Genomic DNA, 13,558 nt, shown 5'->3' with positions numbered 1-13,558 from the left:
ATGACAGGTGAGTCTCCCAAAGGCGGAAAGTCCATAATGGCCATAAGGCCCATAAATTAAAAAAGGTAAAGCTTGAAAAAGCGTAGAAACTGTATGTAGAAACCATTCCTTACATACTTTCCGAAGTGAGAGATGAAGCTATAGATGTCATTGATTCCCTCTATCAGCTGTATTGTCACTTTTATGAAGCACAGGTTTGCCTTCTTTTTCTCCATCCCAGAAAGGATGAGGAGTGGAATTGAGAAGCTGTGAAGAAGCCAGCTAGTTTCAGAAAAAGCGAGAACCGAACCACACGCAGGAAGCGGCCCTGGGGGTTGCGTGCAGGAGGGAGGAGCGTCCACTAAGATGTTGCAAGCTGCCAGATTCGCAAGACACCAGAGGGAGGCAAACGAATGGTGCAAACTGGGTTCATCCCCTGGACGAGAAGACCTGGGACATCCGGCTAACTTAAAGGAGTTGTGAGAAAATGGACAGGGAGAGGCCCTCACTTCTTCCCCCTCCTCCAGCTGGGTGTGCTGTCTTCACTTCTCCTTCACACGGCTCAGTCCCACGGGGATGTCTCGCTCCCCTTCTGCCCCCAGCCAGGCTCCGTGACACACACCTCTCCTATATATGCACACCCTTCCCAGCCTCCGGCTCCTGTTGGACATTTCAGAGGTGGCCCAGCCCTCTTCCCTCCAGAATTGGCCCTGGAAACCTGCCAAGATGCTGGTGCCAGGCCCGGGGCCAGGAGGGCAATGAGTGTCTTCTTCATTAATCGCTCTTACAGAGGCTCAGAGGAACTCGGTGGCTTGTCCTGGGTCACACAGGAGGGACTCAACAGGAACAGCAGGTGACATACTGGACAGCCCAGGACGGGAAGGGCCATCTGACTTCTGGCTGACTGCTGGCAGTTTGTGCAAGGCAGCTTCCTGCTCCAGTTCCCCACCCCTCCCGCACCTGCTGCCTCCACCACCAGGAGCCTCCTTCCTCCTGGGCGGGTCCTGCAGAGACTTGTTGCTGTGCTCAGGGCTGCAGGCCTTGGAGCCCTCGGAGGCCTCGGAGGCCCACTGAAGCAGGACGGGGGCGGTGGGCTGCAGCAGGAGGCGTGGCCTCCACCACAGAGCCTGCAATTGGAGGTAGAAGGGGCAAGGAGGGAGGCCAATGTACAGATGGGGGAACTGAGGCACAGGGAGAGGAAAGATGCAGCTTGCCTAAGGCAGCACAGTGCTCCTTTCTACATTTACTCTCTGACCCCTGACCTGTGCCCACGGCCGCCCGTGTCAGCCTAAAGTGGCAGTGTCAGTATCAGTCCTGACCCATCTCCTCCTAGGGGAAGTCCAGGGAGTTTTTGTATTTGAGACTGGCTTGGTGACTTGAGATGAGCAGCCTTTATACTTGGCCCTCAACTTCCCCATGTGCTAAATGGGCTCAGAACCTCCTCCAACACCCCCCAACCCCAGCCCACCGGTAACATCTTCGGCAGTAGGGATTTCAAGGTGGCCCAGGAAAGGGTAGCTCTTGCTCCTCGTGGGGCAGCCACTGAGAATTCCCAGTGGGAGTGTAGGCCAGCACAGTACTGCCGAGCCAAAGAGGGGCTGAGTCATGACAGCCCACCTTGGGCCCAGGACTCTGTGGTTCAGGAGCTGGGCACAATGCCTGCCTTTGGGATCCGGAGCAGGGCTGGCTGCTGCCCAGGCACAGCACATACGGGCAGCGTGGGCGGGCAGCTCAGTGTCCAGCCAACGGACTTAGTCCCTGTTTGCTCATTGGAGAACTGGTTAATATTCACCAACAGCCTCCCCTGTTGTCGCTCTGGGCCCACTGCTTAAATACGGACGAGGACGGGGTTCTGTAACCTCAGCCTCAGTCACCAGCACTGACCTGGGACACTGAATCGTAAGTATGCCTTCCACTGGCCAGAGCCTCCACAGAGGCCCCCACGTCCCTGTGCTGCCCAGGCAGGCCTGGGATGAAGGAGGACGGAGTGGGCCGGGGCTGGGTCTCCCATTGTCATAGTAACAGCAGCCTTAGAGGTCCTTTCCCGCTCCCCAAGCCTGCCCAGGGCCCCCTAATCCCTACTGGTGGATAAAGTGTCCTCTGTGAGCACGAGTGGAAGTGGGTGTCTGGCCCTGGCACCCTGGGGCCCCAGGAAGGAGCACCTTTCAGTCGGCACAGCTCCTGTGTCATTTTTGCGGGTTGTCTCCTGTAGGCTGCACCACCTCCCCTACCGCTTGGGTGAGTATCTTTCTCCCCTTCTATAGATGAGAAGGATGAGGCCCAGGGAGGGGCAGTGAGGACCAGGCTCCTGTAGGGACCAGGTGGTGAAGCCAGGCGCCACCAGGAGCCCAGGTTCAGCCGCTCAATGGGCCTCCAGCCTCTGCAGATGCCCTGAGCAGAACCGCACCCGGCCTCGGCATGGAGGGGTTGCAATGGGCCTCACTGGACACGAGGGGCCTGTGGGAGTCAGGGCGATGGGAAGCCCAGGGCAGGGCGCTGTCGTCGGGGCTGCGTGCTGGCTCCTGAGCCATGGCTCCAGCCAGGCGGCTTCTCAGCTCCTTGCACGCAGTCAGGCATTGGGCCCCACAGCAACCTTCAGACGTGGTTACTGTGCATGTTCCCATTTTACAGATGAGGAAACTGGGGACAGAGAGGTTCGGAACTTGCCCCAATTTATGCACCAGCCGGGATTCAAACTCAGGCCACCTAGTTCCAGCACCCATGCTCTGCATCCCGTTCCTACTGTCAACATGATTCTCTCTGGTCTCAGTTGGGGAGTGGAAAGTCCGGGCTGGCCTCCAGGCTTCTCTGATGCTGAGTGACCCTAGATGACTGCTCAACCTCTCTGTCTTCTTTGGAGAAACCTAGAGAACTTTTGCTTTTTTCCCCTCACTCCATCCCCGCCAGTCTTGACCTCTGGGGCATTGGGAGGATAGGATTTTTCTGTTGTTGGTTTTTGGAGACGGGGCCTACAAAGATGACTCTATGGTGGCTGAGGCAACCTTATAGTGCTCTGAAATATCCACAGGAATATCCATGACAACTGATGCTTCTGGAGAGCTGACTGTGTGCCCCGCATTTCTTGGCACTTTGCATGTATTTGCACAATAGCTCTGTGGGGAAGTGCAGCCTTATCATTTCCAGGAAACTGAGATTCAGAAAGGTTAAGTAATTTGTCCAAGGTCACACAGCTGATAGCAAATCGAACTCGGGCCTTCTGGCCTCATAGCGCCTGATCTTAGCCACAGGGCGACGCTGCCCCTTTTCATTCACTCAGGCCACCTTTGAGGTTTTCTGTTTCGAGCCCTCTGGATTCAGCTTTATACACAGAGAAGGGCTAAATGGCGGGTTCTAGAATCGAAATGCCTGGGCTTACATCCCAGTTCCATAAGCAACTAGCTCTGTGGTTTTCGGTAAGTCACTCAAACTCCGAAGGCCTCAGTTTCTCCATCCATGAAACAGGGCTAACAATAATGCCCACCTCACAGGGTAAGCTTCGAGGGGAGAGTGGCTGAGACAGTGCGTATGCAGCCCCTGCTGTTCCTAAGTGTGAAGATGACAGTGATGCTGATGCTGGCGTTAGCCGGGCATAGGGATTGGCAGCTAACAGGCAATAAATCAATCCTGGAGAACTGAATTTTATATTTTCCGAACTCAGAGGCAGTTCTGTGCTGAGCAGGGGCCCTTCTCTGGTCTGTGCAAGGTGGCGGCTCGCCGGAAGGAAATCTGCCAGTTCTCAAGGGTGAGCTCTGCCCGTGTGCAGGAGCAGGGAGGGCTTTCACACCTGGTGCGTGTCCGCCGCCCATCACCGTGTTGGTTCCTCACGTCGGCCCCTCAAGAGGTTCTTTTCTCCACTTTCCAGGCAGCAAGCCGAGGCCCAAAGAAGTGAAGCCCCCTGCCCATGGCAGACCTGGGTCACACCTGGGCTTCTTAGCGCCAGTTTTCAGCAGGTTGTGACCTTGTGCCACAGTGATCTCCCTGGACCCCGCTCGGTTGCGCCTGGTCGCTCCTTCTATGTTCCTGGGTGGAAAAGGTGTGAGAATAGGCAAAGCCGTGGCTCACCTCACCCTCCCCTCGCTGCCGGGGACTGCGCCCGCCTGCCGCGGACCCTGCGCGTGGCGCTGTGACGGCTTCATCCTTTAGCTTTGAAGCTTGGCCCGTATACCTCGTTCGCCATCTGCTTCCTCATGTCCCGTCGGCTTCCAGACACGAGGCTTTGGGGGTGTAGGGTGCTGCCTTTGGTAGAAGGGTGAGAAGAGAAGAGACTCTTGAGCCCCTGAAGTTGTAAGGAACCGACTGGGAGGCAAAACGAAGCCAACGGGAGGCTCAAGGCCGTCCTCAGCGTCCCTCAGGGCCCAATTCTGACATTCCTAGAGCCTGAGACCTGAAGAGATGGCAGTCTCGGTCTACATCTCAAGTAGGGGAAAACTAAGACTTGTTCCAGCTTTGTCACTGCCTCGCTGTGTGGCCTTGGCAAGCCCCTGACCCTCTCTGGGCCTCAGACCATTAAAAGGAGAAAGTCAGAGTAGGTGAAGTAACGCCCAGGAAGATGGATTAGTGGGACAAGTGCTCACCCCAGCTGTCGCCCCTCCATCACAACCCCAGCCACCTTGCGCCTTCTCAGAGGCCAGCAGCCCCCGGGTAGTGGGGGGACCCCTCACCCCAGCCCTCCGCATGGGAAGTCTCAGCCCACGTTGCTGCCCCAAACCCACAGACCCCTTTAATTCAGAATCCGGCGTCAGTGCACAGGGACCTCAAGTAGGTCTTTATGCACGTCAATTTACAGGGTCGGGAAGAGCGAGGCCCCAGGACCAGAAGGTGCTTGCCCAAGGCCAAGCCGACAGTAGTGGGCCTGTCAGGCCCGGAAGCCACAGCCTCTAGCCCTGAAACCACTCCGCATATTTAGTGTCCCCACCTTGCTAGGGCCCAAAACCCTTCTGATCTCTGAGCCCTGCAAAGACGGGGAATTTCCATAAACCGAGAAGGACAGTACTGGGATTCAGCGGGTTCAGTAAAGAGGAACCTGAGGGAAACGGGATAGTCAGGCCTAATTTTAGCACCATCGGCAGCTCTGAAACCACTGGCTGCTTTAGGAAAAACATACACATGTTTATGTAAATGTGTGATCTGCTCTGTTTGGGTTATTGAGAGGCATGAGGGCCAGAGAAAAGGAAGTGGAAAGAAACCAGCGTTGTGCTCTACTTTGTTGCTTGATTGGAAAGAAACGTTTAAAAGTCCACGGGGGTACATGCAACCCAGAATTTCTTGTTTCTAACTTTTTCCCCTCTGGTTTTCATATTCCAAATTCAAGGATTCTTTTGTCTTCGTGTTTTGTTAAGATGAAGTTTTTAGTGATGTGAGTAATAACTAGCTATGTGGTTGCAGGCATCTCTCCCCCGCTTGGAACTCGGTTTCCCCATCTGTGAGGAGAGCACGTTGTATGTAGGAGGCTGCAGGCTGGTGGCCGAGGCTGGGTCACACCTGGAGCAAAGGGAGCTCTGCGAGGCAGGGCGGGTCCATGTTGCTGTGGGGGACATTGACTTTGACCATCACTAGATGGAGCCTGTTCTTGCTGGTCCAGCCACAGGCCTCGCCACTCACTATTGTCTCCCCCCAACCACCATGGAACACATCTCCCTCTCTGGCTTATCCTCTGAAGGCTTCAAGTCTGCACCCTTAGCAGCCTCTTCCTCAAACAGCTGCTCCCTCAGGTCCTTCCAGTGGAAGGTTTGGTAGCTAGACCTATTTCACTGAATTCTCCCAACAATCTCCCTTTCCATACAAGGCAAACTGAGGGCTGGAGAGACTAAATGACTTGTCCTAGGTCACACAGCTGGTAGTGGCAGAGCCCAGATTAGAATTCAGATCTGTCTGAAGAGAAAAGAGATGCTTTTTCAACTCCTCCCCCTGCCAAACAGGCACACACGAGCCCCCACTTTACTGGAGAGACCAGCATCTCTCACACCCACGTCACTGATGAGCCCAGAGCTGGGGCACAGATGGTGACCAGGAGGAGCAGCTTAGCTGACTGCAGGGAGCACAGCGCAGTCATGTAGCTGAGGCCGCAGACTCCTCGTGAGGGCAGCCCTCCAGCTCAGGGAACTCCTAGGGACTGAGGCTCGCTGCAAGTGTTGAGTGGGGACAGCCTCCGCCTGAGTTTCGTCAAAGCTCCGCTGTGTGCTGGCTGTGTGTCATGGGGCAACATCCTCTCCTTTCTGGGCAGCAGCTCCTCTGAGCATTAAATAACAGGGTTCAACAGCAGCCCTCCAGGGCCATTCCAGACCCAATGATCCCTGAACCTGATCTGAGCTGCTTCCTGGGTAATTGTGCATGTGTACATTATGCTTCCCGTGCCTCAGTTTCCTCTTTTGTAAAATAGGGGCTGTGGCATGCCCAACTCGGGTCACTGCCGATGTTAGTGAGGCCATGGAGAGCATGGAGTCCAGACCCAGACTACCTGGGCGTGTGATGGTGGTCCTGCTGCCTTACTGCTCTGTGACCTTGGGCAGGTGACTTACACCTCCCCGGCCTTTGGTGCCCTCATCTGTAAACCGAGACTTGTCACGTGACCTACCTCCGGGGTCCATGACACCAGGGCAATGGGATAAGACAGTAAAGTGCCTAGAGTGGAGCTTGGCATACGGTAAGCACCATCAAAGTCTTTGCACCGTTCTGAGTCTTTCCATGATGGTGATGTAGGACAGTGCTTGGCACAGAGTAGATGTTTCATAAACTGTGGTTGCTCTCCATGGTACTGATCGGTGGCCCAGGGACTCATTGTGTGGCCTGAATTGGGCTTGGTGCCCCTTCTCTCTCTTGCAGGACAATGCCATCCTCCGTCACATGGTGCCTCCTCCTGCTGGCAGGCCTGTGCTGCCTGGTCCCCAGCTCCCTGGCTGAGGATCTGCAGGGATGTGCTGTGCAGGAGACACATGCAACTGCACATGATGAGGAACACCTGCAGGAGCCAGCCGAACACAAGATTGCCCCGAACCTGGCTGACTTCGCCTTCAGCCTGTACCGCCACGTGGCCCATCAGTCCAACACCACCAACATCTTCTTCTCCCCAGTCAGCATCGCGACCGCCTTCGCGTTGCTCTCCCTGGGAGCCAAGGGCGACACTCACACCCAGATCCTGGAGGGCCTCAGTTTCAACCTCACTGAGCTAGCTGAGGCTCAGATCCACGACGGCTTCCAGCATCTCCTCCGAGTCCTCAACCACTCAGACAATCAACTGCAGCTGACCACGGGCAATGGGCTGTTCATCGACGAGAGTGCAAAGCTACTGGATAAGTTTTTGGAAGACGTCAAGAAACTGTACCACTCAGAAGCCTTCTCCATCAACTTCAGGGACACTGAAGAGGCCAAGAAACAGATCAATGATTATGTAGAAAAGGGAACCCAAGGAAAAATTGTGGATTTGGTCAAGGATCTTGACAAAGACACAGTTTTGGCTCTGGTGAATTACATTTTTTTTAAAGGTAAGGTTGCACAACCAACCTGAGCTAGTTCCCATGGAAACAGCCAACAACATTGCCAAACACTCCCTTCTTAAACTTTTTGAGGCAGTGCAGGGTGGAATCTTAGAAGGTGCTATTCTATTTTCCACACACGACCACTAAAAAGTTTCCACCAGCAAAGAAGGTTGGGGAATGGTGCTCTCAATAGGCGAATCATTGTCTTCTCTGCAGCCTTTCCAGAGCCGTTAGTGTCCTGCAGTGCGTGTAAACTCCCACCTGGGAGGGGGGTACAGTATGCAATGTCTCCTAAGATAGAGACCCAGAAAAGCAAATTTTAGTAGAGGCTATGAAGGGAATAGATTTATGGGATGCAATTCTGACAACTCTCGTCTAGTGGAAATAGGGACAGCTTGAGTGTCGGAAAGACCCCGGATCAAATCCTGCCTCTACTACTTCTTAGCTGTTTGACTGTGGGCAAGTCATTTTGCCTCTCGGAGGTTCCAGTTTCCTCTCTGTTACCTGGACATCATAAGACCCTTGGTGGCAGCTTCCTGTGAGGTTTAAACACGTTACAAAGAACACGGGACTCGGCAGTCTCTTAGCAGGTGCTCAGCTAAGCTTGAATGTCAGCCTGCCTCCTCCCTGAGTGTTGAAACTGTCGGGAACCTGTGGGCCCCAGAGGGCATCCTAAGGCACTTTAAACGCCCATGGGAATAGCCTGGGGTGGGAGGGGAGGGTCCAGGCAAGGGGCTGCTTCCTGCACACTCTTGGCTGCTTGCTCTACAGGCAATAGTGCGATGGAGAGGTCCCAGCTGGAGTCAGCACTTCTATGTCTCAGCTCTGCTGTGGGCTTTAGGGGGGGGCTCTCACCCCATCTCCCGCCTCAGTCTCCATCTCCTGTCCAATCAGAAATTTGGGCTCAGGGCTCCCCGAGCCACCCATCTACTCTGACCTGCCGGGACGGTCACCTTCTCTTGGTGTGGCAGGGGGGAGCTGCCCAAGCATCTGCATTTCACATGCTGGTCCACGAACAGGAAGTTAGGGTGAGATCAAGAGTGATTTCCCTGGATAATAAGAACTGTCACCTGACAATTGGCGGGGAGCCCAAGGCAAGGGGATGCAGAGTACAACTCTTGCCAATAATTTGCATTTCAAATATCCCAAGCCACCAGCAAACAAATAAACATGATATACAGGTAAAAACACTTACTCTGCACAGCCAGATGGGCAGCCCTTCCTTTCTATAATATAGATATTCTGGATCCTTCTCAAGTCCTGCATTATCCTCGCAAAAGTCCGTCAGTTTTCTGACTGTTCCTGTTAGCCCCGTTTACAGATGGGGAAGCTGAGGCTCAGAGAGAGGTCTCGTCTCGGAGGTTCTCGGCTCCTTCATTCTGCTACCCTATTCTAGACCTTTTCCCACCCTGGCTGACGTCCACCTTCCCTTCTCTCCAGGCACATGGGAGAAGCCCTTCGAGCCTGAGTATACAACAGAGCAGGACTTCCACGTGGACGAGAAAACCACGGTCAGGGTGCCTATGATGAACCACCTGAGCAGCTTTGACGTCCAGTACTCTGACGCGCTCTCCAGCTGGGTGCTGCTGTTGGACTACGCGGGCAACGCCACGGCCTTCTTCATCCTGCCCGACCAGGGGAAGCTGCAGCACCTCGAGGACACGCTCACCAAGGGGATCCTCGCCAGGTTCTTGGGAAACAGACACTCGAGGTGACTTCCAAACCTTGAGATGCCACAGGAGGTCAGGCCAGTAGGTTGGAAGGGGGGTCCACATCCCATGGCACACAGCCACATCACATGACCTTGTGAGTCCAGACAGAACCCAGCGTCCATTCAGGTAGCACCACTCAGGCTCCGGGAGAGGGACAGGCCCACAGCTGAGGAGGTGAACGTCCCGTTCCTGGGGACATTCCCCAGCACTGACACTGCCCATTCCGGTGCCAGGGCCCAAACTGGGCGAGCAACATGCCATGGGAGAACCAGGAGGACGGGGTGGGTTCCCTGGCAAAGGGAGCAGTTGCTGTGGAGCAAAGTCTAGAACGTCCACGCTGGGCAGGGGGAGCTGCTGAGAGCAGGAGAGCAAAGGCCCAGAGTGGGGACTGCAGCACATGCTGAGGGCGTTGGGTTCCTCTGATGTTAGATCGGGGTCGTTGGACCGGGTGCTCTGGAGTGAAGTGATACCTGAGGCTGCAGCCCAAATAGTGCAGATCTCTGAATCCATCCAACGCCCAGGCCTCCTGCACTCTTCTATTATGTACTTTATGAAACAGAAATGAGAAGGCAAAGAACTGTGAGGTTAAAAACATGAATAGACGTTTTAGGACCTCTTCCGCCACCTCCTGTGTTCGGGCACCAGAGGCAGAGTAAACAGAACAAGGTGGGCTGGGTCCAGAACAGACCAGACAGAGCCTGAGTGCCAGTCAGCCACATGTCAGACCCTCAGGGAGACACCCTGTCCCCATGGAAAACGAGAGCTGACTCAATCCCCCAGTCACTCATCACTCACCAAACAGATGTCACTCAGAACCTCATCCCCCGCCTCACATTCCCCTGGGATTCGGGCCCAGAGAAGGCCCACTCTGGGGTGGCCAAACCCTGCAGGACAGTGTGCAAAGTGCTTCCCAGAGGACACCTGGATCTGCTTGGAGGGCTTCTCAGAGGAGGTGGCATTGGAGAGGCTTTGCAGGACAAGAGGGTCCTGTGATTCTGATGGCCTCTGACACAGGTGTCCGCGGGCTGAAAGCAGAATAAACCCAGGCTGACCTCACGTCCTCATGTGGGCAGGGGCATAGGGGGCTAAGTGGGAGAAAGGCTCAGAAAGGGAGCACTTTCAATGCTCTGAAATAAATTCATCTGTTATCTGACCTTTGTGACAGTTTCGTCAATGTACATTTGCCCAAACTGTCCATTTCTGGAACTTATGATCTAACAAGCATCCTGCCTGAGCTGGGCATCACCAAGGTCTTCAGCAGGCAGGCAGACCTCTCCGGGATCACTGAGGAAGTGCCCTTGACGGTGTCCAAGGTGAGTCTGTCCCTGCATCCGTGGGGCAGATGTGTGGGGGCCGCAGCTCAGGGTTGGGTCTGAGGACGAAAACATGCCTGCAGGTGGGGGGGCCTCCCAGGAGGGCCGCTACCTCCAGCCAGATTGGACAGGCTCAGAGGGCAGAGCAGAGGAGGCGGCCTCAGCGCTCCTGGTGTCTCAGGGAGCTCCTCCAGGCCAGACACCTCGACCTCCGTGCCATCTGTGTGCAGGGCTTTCCCTTCTTGGCCTCGATGGACCCATGTTTACAAAGACAGGCTTAGGCTCAGGGCTTTCCGAGCACTTTGGGCCCCTGAGTCCCCTGACTCTGGGAGATCCTCGCGAGTCACTGAGTCCGAGTGAACCAGGGACTTCGGCTGAGATGCCATTTCTTCAGGAGAATTGCAGGTGACCACAGACACCAGTGCAGCTAAATGACCAGGCACCAACCCAGCGCCTGGTGTGGAGTGGGTACTGAGAAGGTCCCCGTCTCAGCCTGGGTCCCCAAGGAGCTTGAAATCTGCTACAGAAACAAGAGATGTGCCGGAAACCCCTCTCCCTCCTGAGGGTGAGGCTGTTTGCAGGGAGGCTGAGGACGGTGGCACGGGAGGAGGAGTGAGGGCGCCATGGCGGAGTCAGGCGGCTGCTGGAGGAGGTGAAGGAGGCCCGTGGGCCCCCTGCAGAGAGTGAGGACGAGGATGGGATGCAGGCCAGTGGATGAGAGAGGCCTGAGTGAGCCCACCCGAGAACGCCCTCCTCATCGGGCCCTGCTCCCAGGCCGGGGTGGGGGACCTCCCGACCCTGCTCAGAACAGGCCTCTGTGCCCTCTCCCCTCCAGGCGCTGCACAAGGCCGTGCTGACCATTGACGAGAAAGGCACTGAAGCTGCCGGGACCACGATGTGGGAAATCATGCCCATATCGTTACCCCCAGATCTGAAGTTCAACAGGCCCTTCGTCTTAATCATCTACGATAGAAACACCAAGAGTCCCCTCTTCGTGGGAAAGGTGGTGGATCCCACCCAAAAATAGCTGCCTCTCTGGTTCAGCCCTCCCCTCTCTGGCCAGGTCCCCACCCCAGACTACATTAAAGAATGGTTGACCTGGCACAAGCTTCAGTGTGACGGGCAAAGCTCTCATTTCTTGGCTCTGAGTCTGTGTTGACGACCCCAGGGTGTGTGTGGAACCCAGGTCACAGCAACCTTGCCTGTGTCCACTGTATTCAGGTCAACTAAGCGTTTATCCCACCCAGGTCCTGTGCTGGGCCTCGATGAAATGTCGGCTGAAACCCACAGCTTCCTGAAAAGCTCCAGGCCTCCCAGTCTGGGAATCCCCCAGGAGGAATGGCACGGGCTCAGATACCAGCCCGAGTCTCCCACCTCCACCAAGCATCCACTAGGCCCTCCTCCTGAGCCCCCAGCACTGCTGGTGCTCGTGGAACCCTCGCACTGCTCCGTGACAGCCCTCACCCTGCAGGGCAGCCAGTCCCGACCATGAGGCTGCCTCCCTGTTGCTCCCAGAGCCTTCAGCTCACATGGGGACCTTGAGCTGCCACATCTCCAGCAGCAAAAGGGAGACACCGGCTCCCCTTTTCATCCCACATTGTTCCCCAAGCCGGGCGTGGACCCCGACAGCGCACAGGTCTTTCTGCAAGTGGCTCCGGCTGATTCTCCCTGGAGCTCTTTCCAGTGCGGCTGTACCGGAAGTACATGCTTCTGTCCTCAGCATTTCATCTCTGCCTCAGGAATCCTCCAGCACACAGCTCTCCTCACCTGGCGTGCATCACCTGCTCCAATTCCCCCAGGACTCTCAGGCCCCCAAGGCACTTGTCCTGTGTGCCCTTCTCCTGCCTAATCAGGTGGCCAGGGTGCCCTGCATGGCTCTGGAAAGTCATTCTAACGATTCTTTGGTCGAGAGAGAGGAAGTCTAACAGACCATCGACCGCCACTGGCCCTGCCTGTCCTCCCCTGGCAGAGTCTGATGGGGTCACATTTCAACTTGCCTGAGGACCCTCCCCATGGTCTTCGGAGGGAAAGCCCAGCTCCTGGGCCACAGCCAGAGGCTGTGCTGGGAGCAGCCCTTTCAGGAAGGGCCACCAGGCTCCTTCCCTTCCTCCAATGCCCTGCTGAAGGGCCACAGCTGTCAGGAAGATGCTGGACCCCCAGCCTGAGGGAGCCAGCTCCCCAAACTCCCATGGAACATGCTGGTCCCGTGGGAGAATGGCCCCATCCCACGCAAATCTCGGAATCACCGCCTAAGCCACTCCCTGGGCACGAGTGTGCACCTGAACAACTAGGTTGAGTCCTGTGACATTTATACCTTTTCAGTCAAAATGGCCATATGTGTGCAACTCCACATAACAGTATAATGGTTAACGATTCCCTTTTTCCAGTGTCTCACGTCCTCTTGAGTTTTCTCTGTCTCGAGACTTGCAACTCCACAAAGTCCATTAAGGATACGGACATTGTCAAGCACGTTCAATAATCCCAGACCCAAGGGGCTAAAGACCTGGATCGAGTCCAGCCTCTGCCACTCTCCAGCTGTGTGACTTTAGTGACTTGCCATACATCTCTGAGCCTCCATAGCCTCATCGTGGTTATATAATCTACCTTGAGTTGGGAGTTGGTGTGGGATCACTTCAGATAGTTAAAATAGCTTATTGAGGATAGCAGAGCAGGGTGCCAACATGAGGGATGACGGTGATGGCTTTTGCATCGATGAGCTCTCTGTGTAAGCACTCAGAGCATTTTCGCCTTTAATCCTCACAGCAGGGCTGTGAGGTCGCAAGTGGAGCCCCTCTCTCTTATTTGCACATTCTACAGAAGAAGAAACTGAGGCTCCGAGAGGCCAGTTGTCCTGCTCAAGGTCACGGAGCTAGTAAGCGGCAGAGCTGGCTTCCCGGGCTCTCCTTGTTCCTCCAATCCTCAGCACGTCACCCACGCTACCTACCAGATGGCCATGCTGGACCTTCATGGAGCTAGATTGCTCCTTGAAGGAGGAGGAATGCTGGGAGCCCACAGCGCAGGCAGCGATGCTCTGGAACAAGAGCTTCCCCTGAGCGGCTGGGGCTCTCCCCCTGAGGTT

The 13,558-nt window shown here is 55.5% G+C and overlaps 1 protein-coding gene across 5 annotated transcripts; it reads left to right on the top strand.

Annotated features, from left to right (window-relative positions):
* The first annotated feature begins 983 nt into the window (after positions 1–983).
* SPI2 (alpha-1-antitrypsin) lies at positions 984–11,613 on the top strand. 5 transcript variants are annotated; one of them, XM_070249150.1, is made up of 6 exons: positions 993–1,118; positions 1,778–1,878; positions 6,802–7,460; positions 8,895–9,165; positions 10,332–10,479; positions 11,315–11,613. In XM_070249150.1, the coding sequence occupies exons 3-6, from the start codon at positions 6,806–6,808 to the stop codon at positions 11,504–11,506; spliced, it is 1,266 nt and encodes a 421-aa protein (XP_070105251.1). In that variant the 5' UTR covers positions 993–1,118; positions 1,778–1,878; positions 6,802–6,805; the 3' UTR covers positions 11,507–11,613.
* Positions 11,614–13,558: the final 1,945 nt, after the last annotated feature.

This window comes from Equus caballus, chromosome 24 (assembly GCF_041296265.1).
Source record: "Equus caballus isolate H_3958 breed thoroughbred chromosome 24, TB-T2T, whole genome shotgun sequence".
Classification (NCBI taxonomy): domain Eukaryota; kingdom Metazoa; phylum Chordata; class Mammalia; order Perissodactyla; family Equidae; genus Equus; species Equus caballus.
This window is presented reverse-complemented; position numbering and strand designations above follow the sequence as displayed.

Bases quoted from the DNA above. Each gene is read 5' to 3' on its own strand.
- SPI2 (XM_070249152.1), top strand. From the start codon at position 6,806: ATGCCATCCTCCGTCACATGGTGCCTCCTCCTGCTGGCAGGCCTGTGC. The intron at 7,461-8,894 runs GTAAGGTTGCAC...CCTTCTCTCCAG, and splicing joins GAATTACATTTTTTTTAAAG to GCACATGGGAGAAGCCCTTC. The intron at 9,166-10,331 runs GTGACTTCCAAA...CCTTTGTGACAG, and splicing joins TTGGGAAACAGACACTCGAG to TTTCGTCAATGTACATTTGC.